This window comes from Leucoraja erinacea, chromosome 20, assembly GCF_028641065.1.
Source record: "Leucoraja erinacea ecotype New England chromosome 20, Leri_hhj_1, whole genome shotgun sequence".
Lineage (NCBI taxonomy): Eukaryota > Metazoa > Chordata > Chondrichthyes > Rajiformes > Rajidae > Leucoraja > Leucoraja erinaceus.
In genome coordinates, this window is record NC_073396.1 from 14,896,687 (window position 1) to 14,923,173 (window position 26,487).

Below are 26,487 nucleotides of genomic sequence, written 5' to 3' on the forward strand. Positions count from 1 at the left end.
GGAACAAGCTGGCAGAGGAGGTAGTTGAGGCCGGGACTAGCCCAACATTTAAGAAACAGCCACATGGATAGGACAGGATTGGAGGGATGTGGACCAAACACGGGCAGTTGAGACAAGTGTAGCTGGGCCATGTTGAGCGGTGTGGGCAAGGGGCAAGGGACAAGGGACAAGGGACAAGGGACAAGGGACAAGGGGCAAGGCGAGCCGAGCGGCCTGGATCCCACATTGTATCCCACACTGTATCACTCCCACACTGTATCACTCCCACACTGTATCACCCCCACACTGTATCACTCTCGGTGTGAGTGCGCCCCGGCGCTTTAAAGGGCTGGCGTGGAATGTATCCGAAACTGATTGCGGTGGAGCGATTGGGCGCCGGAGCCCCACGTGTTGTCACAGCTGATTTCCTGTGGCAATGTTTATGTCAGTTTCCCGAGGCGATCGGCGAACATGAACCCCTGAAGGAGAGCGGAGAACGGAGAGCGGCGGCGGAGGCTCGGAGCCGAGATGGCCGAACCCAGCTCGCTTGTTGTGCAGGACGAAAACAACTGCCCCATTAAAGTGGTCCACGACCGCAGGAGAAGGCAGTTCCAGGTCCGGCTGAACGGTGAGCATTGAGATCCTCCCCGAGTCGTACCTTTGTTTTCGTCCAAAAGAGAGATTATGATCCTTAAAAGGGCACACGCCTTCGCTGATAAAACCTCCTTATCCCCGGCTTCCGAGACTAAGCCCAGCGCCAAACATTTGGCTGCCTTTCCATTTACACGTATTATTGTGTGTGTATCTCTCTGTAAAGTTAAACATCTTATTTACCAAGCCATTTGTAACCGCACGGGTTGAGTCGTTAATTCTTTACTCGCCTCTTTATGGGCCATTTCCTGATTTTTCGCTCTCTGTAAGTTTTGTTTTTGTTTTGTTTTTTTCCCTCGGAGACTTGACCTCCCCACCCCCACCCTCTCCTCCCTCCCTCCCTTCTCTCCCTCTCAACAAAAGCAGAAGGGATTCGCTTCCCCGCAACTGTGGACGCAAATTGTTGACCAGCAGGCCGTGCCTTTTTGTTTGGCCTGTACTCGGTGCATTGACAAGTTGATTAAAAACATATATCTATCTATATATATATATATATATATTTTGGGGGAGTGCCTGGCCGTGTGACAATTGGGGAGTTTCCTCTGGTGGTCACAGTAAGGGAGTGGAATGGCTGCCATTTCATAGCGCCTGTCGCCGCCCTTCAAGAATGCCCCACTGCCTTTAACAGCCAATAAAGTACATTTTGGAGTACAGGACTGTCGCCACAAGCCATCACAGACAGTAGCTGGAAGGGAAACTCTTCTCCCATCATGTTCAGAAAGGGGTGAACAATAACCTGGATACCTTGATGATGCCCTTTTTGTTTGGCTATATTGTTGTAAGGTGAGTTGCATCCTGAGAGAGCATCCAGACTTATGGCAATGGTTATGGCAACCCTGGTTTAATGTAGGCACTAACAACTGCAGCTGCTGCAAGCTTGCCAAGAATACAAAGTGCTGGAGTGACACCGCAGGCCTGTAGCATTACTGGAAGACATGGATAGATCACATTTCGGATCAGGACCCATATTCAGATTTCAGCCTAAAATAGGGTCCTGACCCATATTGTTCTTGACCGTGGTTTAATGTCCAGCCTATAAAGACTCCATATTTCTACATAATGAACGCCCATTTTGCTCCACAGTGTCAATACCAGCTTGCATTCCAATAAGTTTAGTTTAGAGATTCGGTGTGGAAATGGGCCCTTCGACCCTCCAAGCCCATACTGACCAATGATTAACCGCACACTAGTTCATTCCCATACACTAGGGGCAATTTACAGAGGTCGATTAACCTACAAACCCGCACATCTTTGGAATGTGGGAGGAAATTGGAGCACCCGGATATATAAACCCGAGTGGTCACAGGGAGAAGATGTAAGCTCCGTACAGCCAGAGCCTATAGTCACAATTGAATTCAGGGTTTCTGGCTCCAAGGCAGCAATTCTACGGCTGCGCCACTGTGCTGCCCCTGCCACCGTGCCACCCCAAATTCCTCCACCATTATTTCCTGTAACCAATTCTCCCCACATTCCATCAATGCCCCATTGATTCTACCAACCGTGTACATGTCAGTGACAAGTAACAGTGATCAGTTAATCTTCCAACCCCCAAGACTTTGGGATGTGGAAGGGAAACCAGAACACACGGGGAAATCCCACGAGGAACTCCGCAATGGCAGCACCAAAGGTCAGCGTTGAACCTAGGTTTCTACATCCTGAGAGAGCATCCAGTGAACCTACATCCCAGTGGCAAAACTAACACCTGGGGAAAACCCACAAGGGACTCAACACTGACAGCACCAGAGGTCAGCATTGAACACAGATTGATGGAGCTGTAGGTTGTAGCTCTGCTAGCTGCACCACTGGGCCACTCAACAGTTGAGAACAAGACTGGTGGATAATGCAGGGAATGATGGATATCCAGGATAATGCTAATACTAAGTCGTTTTCTCACCCTGGGGAACCCTCATAGAATGGAGCTACAAACAATCTGCTCGTGGTACTCACCAGGCCAGGCAGCATCTATGGAGGGAAATGTGCAGTTGTCGTTTCTGGTCAGGACTGGTCTTCACCTGGACTGAAAGGGTAGCAGGAAGATAGCTAGTCTAAGGAAGTGGAGGGGTGGGGCAAGAACTGCCGAGGAGGCATTGATCGGCAGGTGGAGTTAGATAGGGGAGGGAAAAGTGTAAATAGCAACAGTTGGGGAGTGATTGGTGGAACCAACAAAGGCCCACTGATGATGTAATCTGATTGGAAAGGAAGCAAGGAACGATGGGAGGAAGATGGGACCAGAAGGGGAGGGGAACCAATGGGAGTTCACAAGTTATAGGCATAGAATTAGGCTATTCGGCCCCTCTGAGTCTATTCCGCCATTCAATCATGGCTGATCTCTGCCTCCTAGTCCCATTATCCTGCCTTCTCCCCATAACCTTTGACACCTGTTCTAATCAATAATTTGTTATCTCTACCTTAAAAATACCCTCTGTGGCAATGAGTTCCACAGATTAACCACCCTCTGACTAAAGAAGTTCCTTCTCACCTCCTTCCCAAAAGAGTGCCCTTTAATTCTGAGAGGAGTGTGTGGATGAGTGGTTGACGTTGGTGAAGCATGATCACAAAGATGGTATTAAGGATTGCCTTAAAGGAGGAACAGCATGGAGAGTTCTGTTGCAGGAGTTCCGATAACTTAAAGGTGCAAGAAGAAATAATGGGGGAGATGTGTGAGAGTTAGAGGCGCATGTTGTTACAAAGCTGGAGGGGGGTACAGAGATCCAATGCTGGAAGACGTGACTAGGTTGAAGAGTTCTTTCTTTTCAACGGCCCCAATGACTGCCTCATGTGTGGTACATTTTCCATGATTCTGTGAAGACTTGGTACATGGGATAATTGTAGAGACTTGAATGATCTCAGGTTTATTGAAGAGGATAAATCAGAAGGTGTGTAGGCGAGCCTAAGAATAGCTGCGTCAAAAAATCAAAAAGTGTTTGGAAAAACTCAGTGTGTAGGGAGGAACTGGTTTAAACCGAAGATAGATACAAAAAATGTGGAGCAACTCAGCTGGTCAGGCAGCATCTCTGGAGAAAAGGAATATCTGATGTTGCGGTTCGAGACTGAAGAAGGGTCTCCACCCGAAACGTCGCCTATTCCTTTTTTCCACAGATACAGCCTGACCCGTTGAGTTACTCCAGCTTTTTTTTTGTCTATCTTTGATTTGAAACACTCAGCACGTCAGTCAGTATCTGTGGAGAGATAAAGAGAACAAATGCTTCCTTTGCACAGGTGCTGCCGAGCTACTTTGTGTTTCCAGCAGTTTGTGTTTATTTCAGATTTCCAGCATGTACAGTATAGTTTGACTTTTAATTTAGTTGTGTTGATGACCTTGAGGGTCAATTACTTCAATGAGGGTTGCAGCAGCAGAAGGCGTGAGGCTGTGCCAGAGACGGCTGACGTCGCAGAGAAGGGGAGTTGGCTCACTGTGAGATGGAGAAGGAATGGGGCCTGAAGCTGACGCCAGCATTGAGAACAGTTTAGTTTGCGGAGAAGCAGTGGAAGGGAAGAGGATATGGTTTGTGACTCCATGGTTTAATTCAGCACCTGAGTTTCAAAGCCTCTGTGTCATGAAGCACTTCCCTGAAGTGACATTTTTCTGGCATTCAAACCTTTTGGTATATTTCTGAGAAAGCATCAACGTGCTACAAATACTTGTTCCTCTTAAAATGGAGTTTAGTTTAGTTTACTTTAATTTAGAGATACAGCGCGTAAACAGGCCCATCGGCCCACCGAGTCCGCACCGACCAGCGATCCCCGCACACTAACACTACCCTACACACACTAAGGAGAATGTTACATTTATATATTTACACCAAGCCAATAAACTTACAAACCTGTACGTCTTTGGAGTGTGGCAGGAAACCATAGATCTTGGAGAAAACCCACGCAGGGCACGGGGAGAACGTACAAACTCAGTCCGGGCAAGCACCCGTAGTCGGGATTAAACCCGGGTCTTTGGCGTTGTAAGGCAGTAGCTCTGCCGCTGTGCCACCCTGCTGCCCCGATGTTGCCAATAGAGTTGACAACACCTCGGCAATGGATGGAGGTGGGCGATCGTTGTGTCATGCCAGCACACAGTAATGCCCGATGGAGGTGGGCAATGTCTGGATCTTGCCAGCTCACTGTGATGCCCACTGCAAGTGTCATTGACTATATCCCTAAAAGTTTACTCATTTTAATTCATTCTCCGCATGCAGGCTTCACTGACAAGGCCATCGATTATGGTCCATCCCACGTTGTCCTAGGTGCGGGTCCAGCTTCTTGAATTGCTGCACCCAATGTTTCATTTTCAACCTCTTGTGAATTTTGCTCATTGGGTCATCTCACAGGATAACACACTAAGTCACTGACAGGATCTCCTTGCCTCCAGAGGATTAGTGAACCATTTGAGTTGTTATATCAGTCTGAGAGCACCATGGTCACCTTTTATTGCTTCCAGCTTTTTGCTCCTATATTCTTACACAGGGTTTGAAATCCTTTTGCTCCAATGGTGAAATTGGCACTGCCGTTCTCTTGATTTGTTGTGTATATCCCAAAATCTAAGCGAAGCAACTGCTGTTGTATTCGACTGCTGTGAAAAGTGACCACATGCTCTTTGGTCCTTTAGCTTTGTAAATTAACATTTAGAGGGGCAGACACAAAATTCTGGAAGGTACACAAAAATGCTGGAGAAACTCAGCGGGTGGAGCAGCATCTAGGAGCGAAGGAAATAGGCAACGTTTCGGTCCGAAACCCTACTTTAGACTCCACTGAAGAAGGATTTTGGCCCGAAACATTGCCTATTTCCTTCGCTCCTAGATGCTGCTGCATCCGCTGAGTTTTCCAGCATTTTTGTGTACCTTCGATTTTCCATCATCTGCAGTTCCTTCTTAAACACAAAATGCTGGAATCTCAGCGGGACAGGCATCTCCTCTCAAGAGAAGAAATGGGTGACATTTCAGGTCGAGACACTTCTTCAGTCTGATGTCAGGGGAGTGGGTGGTACAGAGATAAAATGTAGTCAGAGAGAGTAAGACTGGTGGGAAAACTGGGAAGGGGGAGGTGATGGAGAGAGAGGGAAATCAAGGGCTACTTGAAGTTAGAGTTCATACCGCTGTGGTGTAAGCTACCCAAGCAAAATATGAATTGCTGTTCATCCAATTTGCACTGGGCCTCACTCTGACAATGGAGGAGGCCCAGGACAGAAAGGTCAAATTGGGAGGGGGTTTTAAAATGCTGAGCAACCGGGGGATCAGGTAGGTTTAGGAAGACTGAGCGGAGGTGTTCAGTGAAACAGTCAACGAGCCTGCGCTTGGTTTCGCCGATATACAGGAGTTGACACCTGGAACAGCGGATACAGTAGATGAGGTTGGAGTTGCTTCACCCGAAAAAACTGTCGGGGTCCTTAGACGGTGTCGATTGGGGAGGTAAAGGGACAGGTGATGCATTTCCTGTGGTTGCAGGGGAAAGTACCTGGGGATGGGATGGTTTGAGTGGGAAGGGACGAGTTGACCAAAGAGTTGCGGAAGGAGAAAGGGGTGGATATTGGAAGATGTGGCCTGTAGTGGAATCCCGTTGGAGGTGGCGAAAATGTCAGAGGAGTACATGCTGTATGCGCCGGCTGATGGGGTGGAAGGTGAGGGAAAACTTTTTTCACACTGAGAGTGGTGAATCTCTGGAATTCTCTGCCGCAGAAGGTAGTTGAGGCCAGTTCATTGGCTATATTTAAGAGGGAGTTAGATGCGGCCCTTGTGGCTAAAGGGATCAGAGGGTATGGAGAGAAGGCAGGAACAGGATACTGAGTTGGATGATCAGCCATGATCATATTGAATGGCGGTGCAGGCTCGAAGGGCCGAATGGCCTACTCCTGCACCTATTTTCTATGTTTCTATGACAAGGGGGACTCTGTCCTTGTTACGAATGGGGGGAGAGGGAGCCAGAGCAGAGCTGTGGGATATTGAGGAGACCCTAATGAGAGCCTCATCTATAATGGAAGAGGGAACCCCCGTTCCCTAAAGAATGAGAACATCTCCGATGTCCTGGTATAGAAAACCTAATCCTGGGAGCAGATGCGGCGTAGACAGAGGAATTGGGAGGAGGGGATAGAGTCTTTAAAGGGTGGAAAGAAGTGTAGTCTAGATAGCTATGGGAGTCAGAGGATTTGTAATAGATATCAGTCAATAGTCTGTCTCTTGTGATGGAGATGGTGAGATCTAGATTTACTGGGGCAATTCTGTTACGCAAAGGGTGGTAGGTATATGGAATGAGCTGCCTGAAGAGGTAGTTGAGACGGGTACTATCACAATGTTTAAGAAACATTTGGAAAGGTACATTAATTGGAAAGATGTGGAGGGATATGGGCCAAGCACAAACAGGTGTGACCAGCATAGATGAGGCAAGTTAGTCGATGTGGGAACATTTGGCTGAAGGACCTTTTTCTATGCTGTATGACTATGAATGACTATAGATTTATAACATCCCAGCAAGGACTAAGTGGATCTGTGGAATCTGCAGGAACATTAAACCAGGAACAATGATTAGTACTGCACCAGGGAGACAACAAATGCAAAGATGCCACGAGTGTGTTTGGTTCATTTGGCTTACAAGATGTTTCTTTCCCACAGTTGGAATGGGTCACCAAGGGTTACTAGTTGGAGGTTGACTATCAGTTTACGCAATACTTGGAGGATGGTCATGTCGATTATAGAAGCCGGCACTGATCAGTCATCATGCTGAATATTCCTGCCTACATTCTACTGGCTGCAAGTTGCACCACTCCAAAGCAGGAGCACCAATCCTTGACAATCTGGCTAATCCGCTTCAATGCGTGCCCGCGAAACTTGGATGGGCCATGATCCAAGTTGAACGAGAAGTTTGCAGTGTCCACACAGATCCTGCAGGCATGTTCCTGCACTGATTGATGTCAAGGTTCCTGCTCTAAAGAGGAAGCTCCTTTAGGAAGTGAAAGTGCTGTCGTCGTCTGATCAGGTGTCTGGTAGGAATGTATGCCCAGAATTAAAGAACGTTCATCAGAATTCAAGGACGTTCTTTTCGGAAGGAGATGAGGAGAAATTTATTTAGTCAGAGGGTGGTGAATCTGTGGAATTCTTTACCACAGAAGGCTGGGGAGGCCAAGTCAGTGGATATTTTTAAGGCAGAGATAGATAGATTCTTGATTAGTACAGGTGTCAGAGGTTATAGGGTGAGGGCAGGAGAATGGGGCTAGGAGGGAGAGAGAGATCAGCTGTGATTGAATGGTGGCATAGACTTGATGGACTGAATGGCCTAATTTTACTCCTATCCCTTATGACCTCTAGAGAGGAAAGAGCTTTCTCCCCATCTCTCAGATAATGATCACAGAATCCTCAGAGGGGTGGAATGGAGGACTCCAAAGAAGGTGAGGTGATTATCCTCCCTGTGAAGTGCCCTGCTTCTGGGAGCAAGAAATTCCATAAATGCTTGAACACCCAGACCTGCATCTCGACAATGCTGCCTTCAAACACAACCAGCTGCAAGAGCCACATTTGGTCACAGGCCATGGTGGCATTATTCCGATTCCTCCATGGCAGCTAGTGTACTCTTGTATCACAACCTTCCCTCACAGAGGCACGGACACCCCACACTCCCACGTACACAGATACACCTCCCCTTTGTAAACGGTTTTCACCATTGTCTTCCAGACCAAAGATGTTCCCAGTAAGTAACAGAATGGAGCATCAAACAAAAAGGGAGTCCTTCCTGTCATGGGCTAAGGTTGGAGGAGTGTACTCTTCTGATGGGCTTTGGTCTCAATCAAACCACAGTCCCCATGCAGCTGAGGGGGTGATTGTTTCCCAGGGTGTAGGTTCACCAATATCTGTTGGATCTTTGCCATGTGTCCAATCATCATGTGTAAACGTACCCATGAGCGTGGGTCATATAGCATGGAAAGAGGCCCTTCGGTCCTTCCAAGTTTGTACTGACCATCAATCATCCATTTGTACCAATCTTGCATTAATCCCACATGCTCATCAACTCCCTCCCCCCACCCGCTAGAATCTGCCACTCGTTTACGCATTAGTTCCTGATTAACCCACCAACCCACATGTACCTGGGATGTGGGAAGAAACCAGAGCATCCAGAGGATGCCCACAGGAATAAGATGCAGACCGACAGCAGTTGAGGTCAGGATTGAACCTGGATCTCCAGCTCTACCAGTTGCGCCACTGTGCTGCCCCCAGGCCGCAAGTGGGTGGCATGAAGCCAAAGACACAAAGCGTTAAGGAGCCAGTTCCGGGGAAAGGGAGATCACCTGGCAGTGACGCCCTAGAGGAATTGCATGCGGACATCGGAAGGAAGACGTACATGGAAAGGATACTGCAGATACGTCTCAAACGCCTTGGCCTATGGTCCAGCCTAATAATGCTACAGACACCTGGAGGCATCTCTAGTCTCTTGCAGGATCTTGTGCAAAGTCCAGATTGCCTTCAGCACTGGTCGGCGAGCGGAGAGCCAGGAACATGAGCCGAGAGCTCATTCCAAGCAATGTTTACACTGGTTCTGTGCTGCTGAGGCTGAAGGCTCAACTGTCAGAGGGCATCCAAAGTCTTTGTACCTGTGGGCTGGCCGAACACGGGCACACAGAATTTGAATGCCCTCCAAAATTATGGTGTCCTAGTACCTGATTCCACCAGCAAGAGATGGTTCCATAGGAGCAGGGCTGCAGTTCTCGAAAAGGAGGGAGTTGACAATCAGGAACACACAGCTGCTGTCGAGAGTTGATCATTAATGTCGGCTGGAATCCTGGGACTTTTCACAGCACGTTTCCCCACCTGGATTGCATCCAATATACAGCTTGCCTGCTCAGACCCAGCAGCGTGTATTGGCATAACAAAGCATGAAACGGGCATAGTCTTCAATGATGATCAAGGAAAGGTGGAGCTCACAATGGTCCATTGTTGGCTGTGGGGTAGGTGATATAACAAGTTATACAGACAGTGAAACTTAACAGGACAACTGTGAAACTATAGGTGGGGAAGGGACGGGACAGAGAGAGTGGATGCAAAGTTACTTGAAGTTAGAGAATTGTGGGCTCCACCTTCCCCTGATCATCGTTGCTTGTTGCATATCTTTCATTCATGTGTTCTATACCTCTCGCTTCACTTTCCCGAAACGTCACCTATTCCTTTCTCCAGGGATGCTGCCTACCAGCTGAGTTACTCCAGCTTTTTGTGTCTATACTCTTCAATGGTTCAACAAGATGAACAGTGAAATTTCTGTTCTTTTGCATACAATGCTTCATTTGCATGGTGGCGCAGTGGTAGAGTTGCTGCCTCACAGTGCTTTTAGCGCCAGAGACACGGGTTCAATCCCGACTACGGGCGCTGTCTGTATGGAGTTTGTACATTCTCCCCGTGCCACATGGGTTTTCCCCGAGGTCTTCGGCCCAAAGACGAACAGGTTTGTAGGTTAATTGGCTTGGTATGAATGTAAATTGTCCCTAGTGTGTGTGTGTGTAGGGCAGTGTTAATGTGCGGTGATCGCTGGTTGGCGCAGACTTGGTGGGCCGAAGGGCCTGTTTTCGCGCTGTATCACTAAACTAAACTAAATTCAGTAAAGTATTGCCAGACCTAAGCATAACCCCCATTTTGTGCAAAGTGCATATAAATAGTCCACTGAGACCGCATGCAAGAGTCGTCAGTTTTTGGCTCCATTTTCAAAGTCCGGTCCGGTCCACACGCTCGGTCTTCTAAAGTGACGCATGATCCATCCAAGCCCCAGGCTACTGCAGGGCCTGGAGCCAGTGCTCCCATCCGGATTGTCCAGTGAACCATCGTCCTTCTCATAAAATCATCATTTAAAATTGTTTCCATCATACGTCCCATTGTATAAAATCATGAGAGGAATAGATGCACAGAGTCTCTTGCTCAGAGCAGGTGAATCAAGGACCAGAGGACATAGGTTTAAGGTGAAGGGGAAAAGATTTAATAGCAATCTGAGAGGTAACTTTTTCCCCACGAAGGGTGGGGGGTGTATGGAACAAGGTCGTTGAGGCAGGGACTTTCCCAACATTTAAGAAGCAGTTAGACAGTACTTGGATAAGACGGGTTTGGAGGGATATGAACCAAACGTGGGCAGGTGGGACTAGTGCAGCTGGGACATGTTGGTTGGTGTGGGCAAGTTGGGCCAAAGGGCCTATTTCTACACTGTATCACTCTATGACCTAGCCTCCTTCAGCCTTTGTATCCCAGGGCACCACCCGTGGGCAACCTTGAGGGCGCGGAGGGTAAGGGCCGGTTCACTCTCTTCCCGGCCCATTCCCTTGCGTCTGCCGCTCCTTCCATCTTCCTCCTCAGTTCTCCATTCCTCGGGGGAAGAGCAAGGGCTGGGCTCGGCGGCTCCCTCTACAGGCCACAGCCCGCCACCTCCTGCCTTCCTGCCACACAGTGTGTGGCCCACTGCCTCCTGCATTGGGTCATTGGCTTGTCCGCTCCCATCATGGATTCTCATCTCAGTTCCTCACCCCTCAATCTCTTGGCCAGCTACCTGGACCACGATATTTTATGGTGAGATGGTGCTGTCACCTGCTAGATCTCCCAGCGCTGGAGTTATCTGTGGATATTCATCACTGCCATCAGCAATCCAGCCACTCAACCTGGGGAACCCATCATGCTTGCTGCAGCCACACCTTGCTGGGTTGCTGAGTGTCAGTTCCTGAGATACCCTGTCTACCTCCCTCAGCAAGGAGAAGGAAATGTTGCAGGTGTAACACCAGTCATTCTAAATCTCCTCAGTCACATTGACCTCAGAAGACAGAGCTCAAACCCTGAGTCTTTCTCTAGAGACTCTGCTGCCAAAGCCAATATTGGAGCTGGACATGTGGTCCTGTTTTTTTTGTTGTTTTTTTAGATGCCCCGTGGCCCAGGACTGGGGTCTTGGCTCCTTGAAAGGCCCGGTGGTCCAGGACTGGTGGGCACAAGCCCTCCTTCCCCATTTCCTCCTATTGCTTACACTGGGTCTCCTGGTGGACCACCCAGCTTCCAGTGCCTGTGATCCACCCAATGATCCACTGCAGAAGCACCATGGTGAGGAGGTGATATGCAGTTATGGAGATAACACAATTATCATTGAGGTGGGTAGCTTTAAACTCAAGCCCCCCCCCCCTTTTTTTTTAAATAAGTTCATGTTGTACAGATCCTCCCTGGGATCATAAGTGATTGGAGTAGAATTAGGCCATTCGACCCATCAAGTCTACTCCGCCATTCAAGCAGGTTACGGGTGCCTGACTCATGAACACTCAATACAAATGAGTGAGCTTTTTGGGAGATTGGTGGGATTCATGGTGATGGGTTTTCTGGCATCAGCAAGCCTGCAGGAATCTTCTACCAAGTGGGAACAGAGCATGTCATTGTGCTTTCTCTCCCCATTCACCCCCAAAGGGGTAATTAATGCCCACATGAGAGAATAGGATTGTGTTGGGGTTCTCAATGGGCCTCTTTTTATAACTTAAAGAATTATATATGTTTCACCAGGGTTTTATGTAGGCATCACTGCTCCCATTCTCAATGACTTTTGCAACCAATGCTAACATATACCTTTCCATGGGGAAATGAACTATATCGTTATCTCCCAATAATTTTGGCTTTGGTTATGAAGCCAAGTGATAGTGGAGGGGAAATTGCAGGGAAGAATGGCTGAGAGGGACCAATGAAGGAATAGATTTATTCAGTGCCCTTCATTGCCTGAGACTTCTCAAAAGTTGAAGTGCAGTCACTTTTGTAATACCTTGGTGGTGTAAGTTGAATTTCAGCAAAAATGCATTTACCCAGGACCACAATATCCATTCATGGAAGCACCACCACACAAAGTTGCCCTTCATCGAATGCCTTCACAAGATGGATATTTGCTAATGTTTCTTTTGTGGCAGCAATGATGAGACTAGGGAATGCACAGTGGTGCAGCTGGGAGAACTGCTACCTGGGGAGAATAAACTACGCTGGGTCCAGATCTTTGGCGTGGGCATTGTGGGCTAAAGGGCCTGTTTCCATGCTGGAAATCATGTAGAATATAGACGACTACCAGATATTGGAGTGCTCTTGGGTGCTTGGGAGTCATGAAATGTGCTTTATACAAGGATGTCTACATTTCACCCTCTATTAACATCCTGCACTGAGGTGGCATCATTGCCACGCTGCATTTGGTTTGTCAGTGTAATTTTCTCGTGGGAGTGGGCCAGGTCATGTTGGCTCTGTCAATTAACACATTTATGAACTAATAGAAAAAGAATGATCACGCTGCGTCCACTTGAAATTTGAAAAATGCCTGATTGCACAATTGTAGATTGTCGCTTCTCCAAACCTGAGGCCGTGCCCTTGTAACTTGACAGAAACTAGTTCCTTTGGCAATGGAGTAATTGGAGATTGTGGATTAAGAACACGAAAGCCAATGTTAATTGAAGCCCTTGAAATTTTGACCCTCATCTAATGGGCATCCATCTACTTGCAATGGTGACCATTTCCAATGTTGTTCCCTGCCAGATTCGCATGAGCGAGCGGTGCTTTTGTATGAGTACGTGGGAAAGAAAACCATCGACCTGCAGCACACTGAAGTCCCTGATGCCTACAGAGGAAGAGGAATAGCCAAGCTGATGGCTAAGGTATGGCATACACCAGGGGACTGGTATCCAGGTATTTAAGTGATGAGTTTACTTGGACAATACTGGGAATGACACAGACGTCTGTGCATCGGAATACTGATGAAACTGCTATAAAACAATAAGGATGGAATCCTAATCATTGCAAATGGAGCCAACGAATGTCCTGCTAGGTCATTGTTTAGATTTGTCTACTCAGAACAACGTCCTTTAGGAAGGGTGTTAAAGTCCCTCTTCAGAGGTGCTGTAAATAAGTGGCATCGGAGATTGGACCATTTATGTGAAGAAATTGAATAAATTGAGGCAATTGACTTGGGACACGGGTTAAGGGAGAAGGAAAAAGTTCAAATTGTAAGAGTGGTAAAGGACAAGGTGACCCCTCTGGCGGAAAGGATGTGCAGGGAATGGCGGGATGTGGATTATGTGCAGGCAGATAAAAGTTGATCTTGGCATCATGTTCGACACAGACCTTGTGGGCCTAAGGACATGTTCTGATGCTGCACTGTTCTATGTTCTGTTTGTTTGGCTTTGGCTCAGGTGGCCTGAATCTAAATCTAATCTCTGCCATCTAGTGGGAGATATTAATTACTAATTTTATCTGAGCTTTGTTATTTATTTTCCTCCAAACCAGAGGTCACAGTTCAACTCTGATTCACTCAGTGACTCCATCTGCTGACTGTACGGTGACTAGGATAACTTCCTTATTTGTGTTTCAATGATCCTTTGATATCTTCACTGACTACCCGAAACACCAGACAGGAACTTCAACTAAACGTCTCATCTAACAGTGCAGTCTGCACTGATATGATCTGCCCGGATCTTTTTGCGCTCATGTCTCAAGGGGTCGCTCACCAAGATGTTCCTAAAGAAGCAAACATTTTCCAATTAATATTCCTATTCTGGTGAAGCAAAGCTAAAGGCAGGGGCTGTAAGGCCAAAGTCAGTAGAAATAGTTACAGTGAAAATTGTACTTGGACAAAATGATTATCTAATCTCGACATCCAAAGGGGATCATGATGTAATCCCTACTTTTTGCCGCTTTGCCAGTCTTTATTTAGAAAGCACAATATGCAAGTACTTAACATCTTATCATGACACACATGTACATTTCACAACTTTGCACATTCGTTGTATTAATTTGCAGGTATGAGTCTCATGTGAGCGATAGGTTAACAAACCATCCAGTGAAGATAGAGACAAAAAGCTGGAGTAACTCAGAGGGACAGGCAGCATCACTGGAGAGAAGGAATGGGTGACGTTTCGGGACAAGACCCTTCTTCAAGCCCTTCAGAGTTAATGACCAGTTAATAACTTCAGTGGCTGAGACTCAGTAAGGAATGATGGCAAGGATGAGAATGGCCTCCTCTGTCCATGATGATGTACAAGACCACAAGGGCGCCCGGCATTCACATTTGCAGGGAGACAAAGTTGTTAAAATGTGTTAACCGAAAGTTGCACCTTTACCACCTGCTGCATTGGGGTAATAGACTGTCCTCCGGCAGCTACTGCCCACCTCACCCACCCCGTCCTTCCTTTCAAAGGATGAGATCAGGAGCAAAACAACACCATAGTTGCACCATGAGTCATTGAATACACAGCCAGACCATGGCACACTGAATGTGAAAGGCCATCTGTACAGAGGGGAAAACAGAAGCAGAACCCAGATCCTGGTGGTGAAGGAAACAGAGAGAGAGAGAGAGAGAGAGAGACACACACAAACAGCAACTTTCATGCACCACCCAGTGCTTCTATAAGCTTTACTTTTTAAAGTTTGCACTTGAAGCGATGTTGATAGCCATTTTGTTCTCGGCAAGCTCCAATAAACAACAGTGCAGTAAATGAGCTGAGACGGCTCTTCAATTGTTTCTTTAAACCTCTATAATTCCTGCTCTTCCTTATAACATGTTCCTTAAAAGCTGCTCCTTTGATTAAATGTTAAGTTCACCCCTTGTGCCCGGAAGTCGTTTCTGTACACTGGCTGGCGTGCTTCACTTGTTGAAGGTGCTGTGGGGCTGTAATTGTGTTAGAAACCTGTTTTTGATCCAAAGCATTGGAATATGAGCACCTCTTAGCATTATTTCCCTCCATCTCCCCCCCCCCCCTCTCCCCTTGCAACAGTCTCTGATTAAATCAAAGGTAGATCCCTTGAGGTGGGGCAAAAAGCATTCTTGGTAACCACTGGACAAAGGAAAATATTCAAGTGTTTGGAAAAAGTCCAAAAATATCTCAGAAACACTTGAATAATTGAATCGGGCTCCAAATGTGCAACAGAAACTCTCAGATTTCTTGTCACACACTTGTTCAAGTTATTTGGTACACCTGGAAAATCCACACCAACTTTCCACTTGCATTTGAGGCCAAGATTTTGTTTAGTTTAGTTTGGAGATACAGCATGGTAAACAGGCCTTTCAACCCACCGAATCTGGGCTGACCAGCGATCCCCGCACACTAACACTATCCTACACACATTTGGTACAATTTACACTTATACCAACCCAATTAACATACAAGCCTGTATGTCTTTGGGGTGTGGGAGGAAACCGAAGATCTCGGAGAAAACCCACACACTCACGGGGAGAATATACAAACTCCGTACAGTCGGAATTGAACCCGGGTCTCCGGCGCTGCAAGCGCTGTAAGGCACCAACTCTACTGCTGCACCACCGTGCCGCCCTTATCGTCCACGTTCAAGATCATTCACTGAAACATGTGATTCAGTAAAGGAATGGTCCAGAAAACTGGCTTATAAAATATATATTATGTTTGGGTGTCAGTATGTGGACTGAATCCTCCTTGAAATTATCAGACTGCTTTTAAAGGAGCAATAACATGTGGAATGAGATTTAAAGAATGGCTATTAGATTGTCTTTTATTTTTTCAAAAATGTAATATTTCACAGAAATGGTTGATGGACAGAGTGGACTCTAAGATGACGGTTTACATGCTGCATCTCCCTATGGCTCTCTCACAAAGAAATGTTGGTAGATTAATTGTCTATTGAGATCCCCCCCCTCTCGGTGTAAGGAATTAACAAAGGTATCAAAGGGGAAATGGTGGGCAGAAAGAAAACAGGTTGCAGGGCTACAAGGAATTGGGAGAGGGGGAAATGGCCTGATGGGATTGCTCTGTTGGGAGCCAACATTAACTCAATGGGCCAAATGGTCTCCAGAGTCGTTATAAGCATGAAATAAGAAGTGGATGCAGTCACGCACTCTTTCCCTGTACACCTGCAATCTTTCTTCCTTGCAAGCATTTGTCTAATTCCTTTTTGCAAATCTGTCATGAATCTGCTCCCACCATCTGTTCAAGCAGTGAATTCCAGATCAACAGCTATGTGCTGTCTTCAGTGGAAATGAAAGAAGGTTTTATTTAATTTTCTAAAAGACTGTCTTAAATAATGAAAGACTAGCAATTCTAAAGTGCCTTTCACGACTTCAGCAAATTACATGTCTAAAGGCTCATCACAGTTGTGACTTGGTTTAAGCCGCAGCTAGGTTATGGATCGCAAGCTCCGAAAGCAGCAATGCTGTTTGAAATTAATGCAAAAAATGCTGTAAATACTCAGCAGGTCACGTAGCACCTGTACATACACTAGGGACGATTTACAATTTTACCAAAGCCAATTAAGCTACAAACCTGTATGTCTTTGGAGTGTGGGAGGAAACCGGAGTACTCGGAAAAAACCCACGCAGGTCAGGGGTAGAATGTACAGTCAGCACCCATGGTCAGGATCGAACCCAGTTCTCTAGTACTGTAACACTGCCACACGACCTTTCCGCCTTTAGTTTGGAATAATATCATATGATCTTAACGCGACATGAAATTGACACAGAAACCTTATGTGAGATTTTGCAGGGTACCTGATACCTGTTAAGCACTTTAAATAGTGGGAGACGCTGTAAAGGTTGCCAATAAACAGTTGCCAATAAATGTTGGCAGTTCTCTGTGGATCAGGCAGCATCATTGATGACAAGGACAGTGCTGGCCTTTTGTCAGAAGTGGGAATGGCTAGAGATATAGTTAGAGATAGCTCTTAGGGCTAACGGAATCAAGGAATATGGGGAGAAAGCAGGAACGGGGTACTGATTTTGGATGATCAGCCATGATCACATTGAATGATCATAGCTCAAAGGGCTGAATGGCCTACTCCTGCACATATTTTCAATGTTTCTCTGAACACAAGGGAAGGGAGGAGGAGATGGGGAAGAACCAACTAAGTTGATTGGGGATAAGATGAATGTCAGGAATGATTAAATAGAAAAATAGATTAAATAAGAAAACTTGTGATGGATCCAGGCAAAAAGGGATGGCAAAGACACCACAAAGGTTGCGAGTCTGGGGGAGATGCAAGTACCAGAATCTCTGTCCACAATTGATGAACGTCAGGTTGAGGTTGGAGTGCTGGAATATGTTCAGTCAGAAGGTAATATGCTGATGGTTGTGGTCGCATGGGGGGGGGACCTCCATAGAATGAGTGTATAAGGTGAGGGACAGAAAGGCCCTTGGGCGTGAGCGAGGGATTACAGCAACAGGCAATTGGGAATTCAGGTCATGCAAAGTAACCGCCCGTTCTTTCAGCAACCGGTATTCTGGACAGAGAACAGTGTCCACACTGAGAGAGCAGTACAAGTGAACTGATTCACCTGCAATGCGTGCTTTAGACCTGGAAGGTGGAAAGCGTGGGAGAGAGGATAGTGGGGATGGAGGGACCATGAGAGAGAGAGAGTGAGAGCAAAGGAGAGATAAAGTGCGGGGATAAAGAGGTAGGGGTATCTAGGAGGAGAAAGAATGGGAGTATGAGTGCGGAGAAATGGCACCCAAGGGGTGAGGGAGAGCGTGAATGGGGAGGTGGTGAAAGGCAGGAGACGGGGGGGGGGGGGGGGGGGGGGGAGGGGGGGGGAAAGAGAGAGAGAGAGGAGGAGAGTCAAGAAGATAGAGAGGGAGAGAGGGGGAGCAATGGGCAGGCAGAGTTATGTGAATGTGAAACTAAGCAGCCCTGTAGCAGGACTGATGGAAATCTGTCCTTCCAGTTGGTCTCACCATGCCCTCTCCTCATCCATCTCATCCCTCCTCTCCGAATCCACCGAATCCCATCCCTCCCCATCCTTGCTCTTCTACTTTCCCCTTCTGTCTGGCCCGCCCACTCTCCCCGTCCCTCTTGCCTCCTTCCCTGCCTCTCGGTCTGCGGGCTGTAACACTGGAGGTGCTTCAAGGTAGGGTACGGATCTAAGATGCTGACATTTTTCCGCTCTATCATTAGAGATTATTAAAACACTGGAGCTCATTCGAAAATCAAAGGCAAAGCTTCTTTCGCCCCCCCACCCCAAATTATTGTTATTAGCATTTAACAATGCGATTGGAACTGTCGTTAATCCTGGCCATTTTCTTTAATCACTCAATAGCCCTTTTAATTAATCTTATAAATAATTCAAGAGAAATGCCTTTAGCCAGAGGCTGATTGGAACGTGGATCTCGCTCCCACAGGGAGTGGTTGAACACCATTTAAAAGGAGACTGGGTATGAATGCAAGAGGTAAAGTACTTACAAATCAGACACTGTCAGTCGCTCTGATGGTACAGAGAGCCACAGAGATATACAGCCCAGATGTAGGCCCTTCAGCCTATTGAGCCCGTGCCAACCAACAAGGCCCCATTTTGTTTTTTACACACTAATCTCCCCTAAACTTTTATTATTCTCCTCGTGTTCTAATTAATTCTGCCAGATTCTACCACTAGCAGCAATGTACAGTGGCCAATTAACTAACCTACCCCTAACTAACCCACACGTCCTTGGGATGCGGGAGGTAACCGGAGCACTCGGAGTAAACGTGTGAAATTTTTTTTTTTTTTTTATTAGAAGTACAGTAAATTACAGTAATACACATCACATATATCTTATTACATTTGTTGTACCACTTCATTATTCGAGCTTTAAAAAAGGGTAGAAATAAAAGAAGTAAGGAAAGTGAGCAAGAGTCGTGAAGGTGCAGGAAAGTGTTGGGAAAAGAAAGCCCCTTAGAGAAGAAGTTAGAGAAGGAAGTAAAGAAAGGAAATAGACCCTAGAAAGAAAAGAAAAAAAAGGAGAAACAATCGCTCTATTATAACACAAAACTCTGCAAAAAAAGGATATACCAACCGTGTTTTTTTTGGGGGGTTTTTACCGCCCGTTACCAGATCCTGGTCCCATTTATTTTTTAAATTACTATTGCACCTTATGCTTGTAATAGTTCCATAAATGCAGACCACGTCTTTTGGAAGTGGTCTGCTTTGCGTGCTAGGAGGAGTCTCATCTCTTTCAGGTGTAGTGTTTCGAACATGTTTGAAATTCACATTTTTATTGTTGGTATTGGAGCATTTTTCCAAAATTTGAATAAAAGCTTTTTTCCCCATTATTAGCCCGTAATTAAGTAAGTTCTTTTGAAACACGTTTAATTCGGGGTTACCTTCCGATATTCCAAAAATGATCCATTCTGCTTTTGGTACAAGTTTTATTTTAATTAATTTTGTGAAGATTTCAAATATTTTGTTCCAGAATTTTTGGATTTTTATACAAAAAACAAAAGGTGCGCTATGGTAGCTTCTTGTGACTGACATTTATCACAAATGGGTGAGACATTGGGGAAAAGTTTATTTATTTTAGTTTTTGAATAATATAGTCTATGTAATGGTTTTGAATTGAATTAGAGTATGTCGTACGTTGATCGAGCATTTATGCACATATAGTAAGTGTTTATCCCAGCTCTCTTTTGAAATTTTTATAGCTAGTTCTTGTTCCCAGTCTCTTCTAATACCATCGGTTGGAGATATTTCTATATTTAAAATAATGTTGTATAACTATGATATTAGATTTGCTGATTCGGCCTTTGTCTTCATGGCTTCATCCAATAAGTCTGGGGGCAACCAACAAGGACTTTGAAAAGATTTCATGTGGTAGGCTGTTCTGGAAAGTCAGATGGAATGAGATCCAGGGAGAGCTAGCTAACTGGATATACTGCATAACTGGCTTAATGGTAGGATGCATAGGGTGATAGTGGAAGGTTGTCTTTCAGACTAGATTTAAGAAGCAAGTGGTGTACCTGAAGGCTTGGTAGTAGCCCTATTGTTGTTTGTCATTTATACAGTAGCAACGATTTGGGTGAGAATGTAAAAGGCATGATTAGTAAGTACGAGGTGTTACATTTTGGGAAGTCAAATCAGGGTTCATGATTTAGAGTGACTGGTAGGGCAGTGTTGTAGAACAGAGGTACCCAGGGTGCAAGTAGATACTTTCCTCAAAATATACAGGCTGGTGAAGAAGGCTTTTGGGATGCTGGCCTACATCAGTCAGGGCCTTAAATATAGAAGTGAGGCCAGAGTGAGCAACACCGGAAATTGGAGGAACAGCACCTTATATTCCGCTTGGGGAGTCTGCATCCTGCGGGCATGAACATTGAATTTTCCCAATTTTGTTAGCCCTTGCTGTCTCCTCCCATCCTTCAACCCTCGGGCTCCTCCTCCTCCTTTTTCCTTCCTTCTCCCCGCCACCCCGTATCAGTCTGACGAAGGGTTTCGGCCCGAAACGTTGCCTATTTCCTTCGCTCCATAGATGCTGCTGCACCCGCTGAATTTCCTCCAGCTTTTTTGTGTATCTTCGATTTTCCAGCATCTGCAGTTCCCTCTTGAACACATTAAATATAGAAGTTGGGAGATTATGTTACAGTTGTACAAGACATTGGTGAAGCTGCACTTGGAATATTGTGTTCAGCCTTGGCCACCAAGCAATGGGAAAGATGTCATTAAGATGAAAAGAATGCAGAAAAATACATGAGTGTATGAGGCCTAGTGATGATCTTATAGAGGCCTATCAAATCATGCAGTGCATGCATGGGTAGATGCGTGTAACGTTTTATTTTCACACTGGTTCGGGGAATCATGAACTAGAGAACATAGGTTTAAGCTGAGAGGGGAAAGATTTAATAGGAACCCGAGGGGGTACCATTTTCTATATGAAAAGTAGTATATGAAACTAGCTGTTAGAGGAAGTGGTTGAGGCAGGTACAATAACAATATTTAAAAAACACTGGCTTTGAACTTGTATTTATCTGCACTTTCTCTGTAGCTGTAACGCTATAATCTACACTCTGGATATTTTCTTTTTTGCATTCCCTATATTGCTTGTGTATGACTTGTATGCTATGATTTGCCTGGATAGCACGCAAACAAAATGTTCACTGGATCTCAGGGTATGTGACAATAATAAACCACTGTGAATACCAATTAAGCTTTATGGTCTGTGTAATGAGTGATAATGGAAAGGTAGATAACAGGTAGATAAGGTAGAAGAAGCTGTTCCTGAATCAGGTGGTACGTGCTTAGAAACGTTTGCCCGACAGAAGAGAGGAGAAGAGTGAATGACTCGAATGTAAGTTGTTCTTGATTATGTTGGCTGCTTTTCTAAGGATGTGTGTAGATGGAGTCAATTGTGGTTAGTCTGGTCTGTGTGATAGGCTGGGCTGCATCTACAATTCCACGCAATTTCTTGCAGTTTTGGGCAGAGCTGTAAAACGAGGTTGTGATGCATTCTAATAGGATACTTTCTACGGCAGCTTAGAAAAAATTGTTGAATAATTGGAGACATGCCAAATTTCCTTTTGAGGTGGTACAGGCTATGATATGTTTCTTGACTGTAGCATCAATATGGTTGGACAAAGTCAAATTATTGGTGATATTTACGCCCAAGATCTTTTGAATTGTTGAGCATTTCCATTTCAGCACATTTGATGCTGACTGGGCTGTGTACGCCACCTCAATTGTTTGTTGACTATCTCCTTCATCTTGCTGACAATGAGGAAGAGGTTATTGTGCTGACACCACGTTGCTAAGCTCTCTATCTCCTTCCTGTAGTCCGTCTCTTCATTGTTCATGATCCAGCCCAGTACGGTGGTGGCATTTGTAAACTTGTCAATGTTTAACAATGTGTTTAAAATGTCTGTGCTTTAAAAAAAAAAAAACATGGTGTAAAAGTAAAAGTTGCAAACTGCCATCATTAAGCTGTTTTGACTCGTTCTATCATTGGTATTCCCTATTTTCTATGCATCTCTTGCCCACCATCTCTCCTGTCCAAGACTAACTGGCACCTCTTTCCCAGTTCTGATGAGGGGTTGTTGACGTTTTCTCTTTCCACAGGTGCCGCCTGACCTGCTGAATTTTTCCACCATGTGTTCCTCTTTGCTGACATTCCTTCTCTCTCCCTCTGCCACCGACCCACCCACCCATCCACCTTCGCCCTGTGCACTTTTCCAAGCTCACTTCACCTGTGTTCTTCCACACATAGGCTGCCCTGGACTTCATAGTCGAGGAGGATCTACGCGCTCATCTGACCTGCTGGTACCTCCAGAAGTACGTCAAGGAAAACCCACTGCCTCATTACATGGAACGGATACAGCAGAGGGCGCCCACGGATTTTCACCTCCGCTAGAATCCCGGAGGTCCTGCCTGCAGGGATAACTGCTACGTACTTGACATTTCCTTTCTTTTATTTTTGGTGGGTGGTGGGGATAAGGGCGTTGTGGGGTGTTGTATTAGTGTTTGCCGTGTGATTAAAAATGCAAAAAAAAAAAAACTTTTGAGTGGGGAGATGCAAGTAACATTTTCTGAACCTGAGTTTCCATTGTGCAGGATGTGTCCCTTTCAATATCTGTTGGAATCTTGACCACAAACAGATTGAATTTCCTCGTGCAGCGAGATCTGTTACTGGCCAGGATTGTACTAAATTGTAGGTTCCAACGTCATTACTAAAAAGGGATTATTACTTTCCGTACCTTGCCCATTGAAGTGGTGAGGGATAGTGTGGAGGGAGGATGGGTGGACTGGGGGAGAGGAGGAGAGTGACTGAGGAATAGTGATCTGAGAGAGATGAAGTGGAGGAAAGTAGTATGGACTGGGGAGATGGAGGCAGGGTGGATGGAGGAAACTAGGTTGATAATGGAGAGAATCACTGTGGAGTAAAGGGCTTTAATATGCCTGATGGATACCAGTTACATTGGGTCTGAGTGATGGAAGCAGCCAGACAACATTTATCAAACATTACCACATTCAAAAACAATAGAAATAGAAAAACAGGAGGAAAAAAAACAGCTGATGAAAGGAAGTGAGCAATCGGAATGAAATGAGTGAGGGGAGTGACAATGGAGGAGGGTGAATTGTGGTGACAATCCCTGAGTCACACACGGACTGAAGGGAAGGCAGCCAAGAGGCACTGAGACCACCTGAACAGAGAGCTGGAGAAGGATGATGGGAGGGCACAAGTTCCTGCTCGAATCCAAAGGTCTCTAAGCCACAACAAGATAAAAGTGACCTGGACCCCAGCGAGGCAGCAGATTGGCTTTGAGAAGAATGAGAACATCAACTCTTGTGCTTGTGCTAAGACTCTAATGCACCAGAAACACCCGTGTTGCTTTAGAAGGGCAGAACAATGTCAAGTGGACTTTTGCCAACTGTTTCACTTTTCTTGGGGGGTATTTAAAGAAAGAGCTAGATTTTAAATCTAATCTTTTATGAGCTTGGAATGCTGCAGAGTACTCGCGACCAAATAATTACCTTTTTGAAGTGCAGTCAGTGTTGTAAAATTGCTACATGAAACGGCCACTTTAGACACAGCAAGCTCCCACAAGCAGCTCCAAGGTAGAAGTGAAGACCTTATCACATTGAGGGTGCACCTACACTGAGGGTGTACCTACACTGAGTGTGTACCCACACTGAGCGTAGGCCACAGTGGTGTAACCTAACTCTGACATGTAGGTCAGACGTGCTAGCCTACATGTAAGACATTAGACTGAGGCCCCCCTGCTCTCTCAAGAGCCTGTGACACTATCATGGACCCAAAGGGATTTATTCCTGGACTTCTGGCCAATATTTAACCTTTGATATGACTTTAGCAAAGCAGAAGATAGAGTCATTATCATATTCCAGTTAATGGGATCTTAGTCTGTACAAATGGACTGCCATGTTAATTGACATTCCCAGAGCAACTCCAGTTGCATTGGTTGCACAAAATTCAGATTGTGAAAGTTGCTCCAGTTAAAAATCAACTTCATGCAGAAGTTAAATTTAAAAGATATATGTATTCAACAGTTCTGGTGGCTACATGGTGATATAAGTAGTAGTGAGAAAACAGGGGGTTGCTTTCCTGTTGATGTGCAACTAGTTATTCAAAGGAACCTGGACATCATGGTTTAACAAAGACAGCTGCTCCAGCAGGGAAGCCCTTTGAACCTAAATGGAGATTTTATATTAGGGTGGTGCCAATTACCCGATTTACTCATGTACCGCCACATTGGAGAGAAAATAAATTACTGATGGTAAACTCATTCTGGGGTTTGTAATGCACCTCCTGTAACTTTATTTACCTACATAGCATCAGTTAGGGACAGATCTGGAACAAATGCGTTGGGTTCCTCTTGCCAGTGGAGCAAACAGCTGTAGGAACAAGAGCATGCCTGATGCATATTACAGTGAGTTTTTTTAAACCTTGCGAGAAAATATCATTGCCTTTTGCTTGAATGCAAACAATGACCCCATCACTTTAAATGAACACACTGAAGCTTTGGTGAGTAAAGGAGACTACTCCAACCCATGGATAATGTTATCTCTTTTAACTCTTCCTTCCACCTTATAATACCCAGGTAATAAAAGTGAACCCATAATTCATCCCGACTCTTGCATCTTTAACACTCGGCTATTTGACTGCAAGATTCTGGGCTGATAGACCAAGAGGTGACAGATGAATTACTTTAAGGAAAGGTAGACACGAAGTGCTAGAGTAACTCGGTGCATCCGTCAGCATCTCTAGAGAATAATGATGTGTGACATTTCGGGTAGAGACCCTTCTTCATGTGAAGATGGGTCCTGACCCGAAGTGCCACCCATCATTTTTCTACAGAGATGCTGCCTGATCCGCTCGGTTACTCCAGCACTTTGTGTCTATCTTCGGTATAAACCATCCTCTGCAGTTCTTTGTTTCTAAAATTACTTTTAGGAGTTTTTAAAAGTTTTCCATATGCAGGAGTCAACCCAGGTGGGAATTGGTAATCTAATGGGCTCTCAAAATTGATGCAATCTGATGCAATCGTTTTACTCCAGGAAGACCCTAAAGGATGGATAACATTTCCATAGGTGATAGAGTTTAACTCGGGATATTCCAAAGGAAGACTAATGGATGGATGACATAATGGGTGGGGACCGTTCTGAAGTCTTCATTCCACATTTTGTGTTCCTGGGGTGCAATGTTCTCCAAGATCTGCTGCATTTTCACTTCCCTCATCTGGGAGCCTCTGGACCGATTTTAGTGACGTGTTTTATCCAAGAAGTCAAAAGAATTCCCACCCAAACAGAAAATGAAGGGCTAATCCAGTTGAAGGTTTTAAAAATAGAGACCCACACACACCCAGTCAGGCAGCATCTGTAGACAGAGAAAGAGTTAATGTTTCAAGTCAATGATCTTTCATCCGAAGAACTGAACCGTTAACCGTTTCTCTCTTCACAGATGCTGCCTGGTCTGCTGAGTGTTTCCAGCACGTCTGCTTTTATTTCAGATTCCGGGCAGTTTCTTGAGTGTGTTTACCAAGTTTGAAAGAAATTGTTTTTTTTGTGGAGGAGGCTGGGGTCTGGATCAAGAGTCTTACACTTAGAGGCAGGCTGATGAGGAAGCCTTTATTACAATGTAAATCAGGAACCCTCTCCATCTCAAGAAACTGGGCAAGACAATATTCCAAACTAAAATTACGAATTGGTGGAGTCTGACGAAGGGTCCCAACCTGAAAGGTCTCCTATCCATGTTCTCCAGTGATACTGCCTGACCCGCTGAGTTATTCCTGCACTTTGAGTCTCTTTTTGTAAACCAGCATTTACAGTTCCTTCCTTCTCCATTGGCAGTTGTTGCTTTCAAAGGATGTAGAAGCAGAATGAATAGATGGGGTTAAGGAACAGCTCGGGAGATGAACCCTGAGGAGATGGCCTCCTTCCATTCCCTGCCTGCTGCCCATAGCCCACCTTTCTGAAACCTGATATCCCCAATCCCATCTTTCAACACCTACAGTCTCTCCAGTCTTGCCCACTGTGTTGATGCTATGTAACGTTCTCTGTGGTGAGATGATCTCTCCAGTGTAAACTTTTCTGAGTGTTATTTCATACCTTTTTATGTATCTTTTATGCACAGAATCCAATTATTTAGTCTTTAGTTTTACAAAGAGAGCAATAAATTTCTAGCAAATGGTATCA

The 26,487-nt window shown here is 45.5% G+C and overlaps 1 protein-coding gene across 2 annotated transcripts; it reads left to right on the forward strand.

Moving 5' to 3' along the window:
- The first annotated feature begins 381 nt into the window (after positions 1 to 381).
- natd1 (protein NATD1) lies at positions 382 to 26,487 on the forward strand. 2 transcript variants are annotated; one of them, XM_055651334.1, is made up of 4 exons: positions 382 to 607; positions 13,116 to 13,234; positions 22,544 to 22,723; positions 25,754 to 26,487. In XM_055651334.1, exons 1-3 carry the CDS (start codon positions 508 to 510, stop codon positions 22,685 to 22,687), a joined length of 363 nt encoding a protein of 120 aa, XP_055507309.1. In that variant the 5' UTR covers positions 382 to 507; the 3' UTR covers positions 22,688 to 22,723; positions 25,754 to 26,487. The 2 variants fall into 2 exon arrangements, with proteins under 2 accessions (XP_055507309.1, XP_055507308.1); XM_055651333.1 differs by having other exon boundaries at positions 383 to 607; positions 22,544 to 26,487.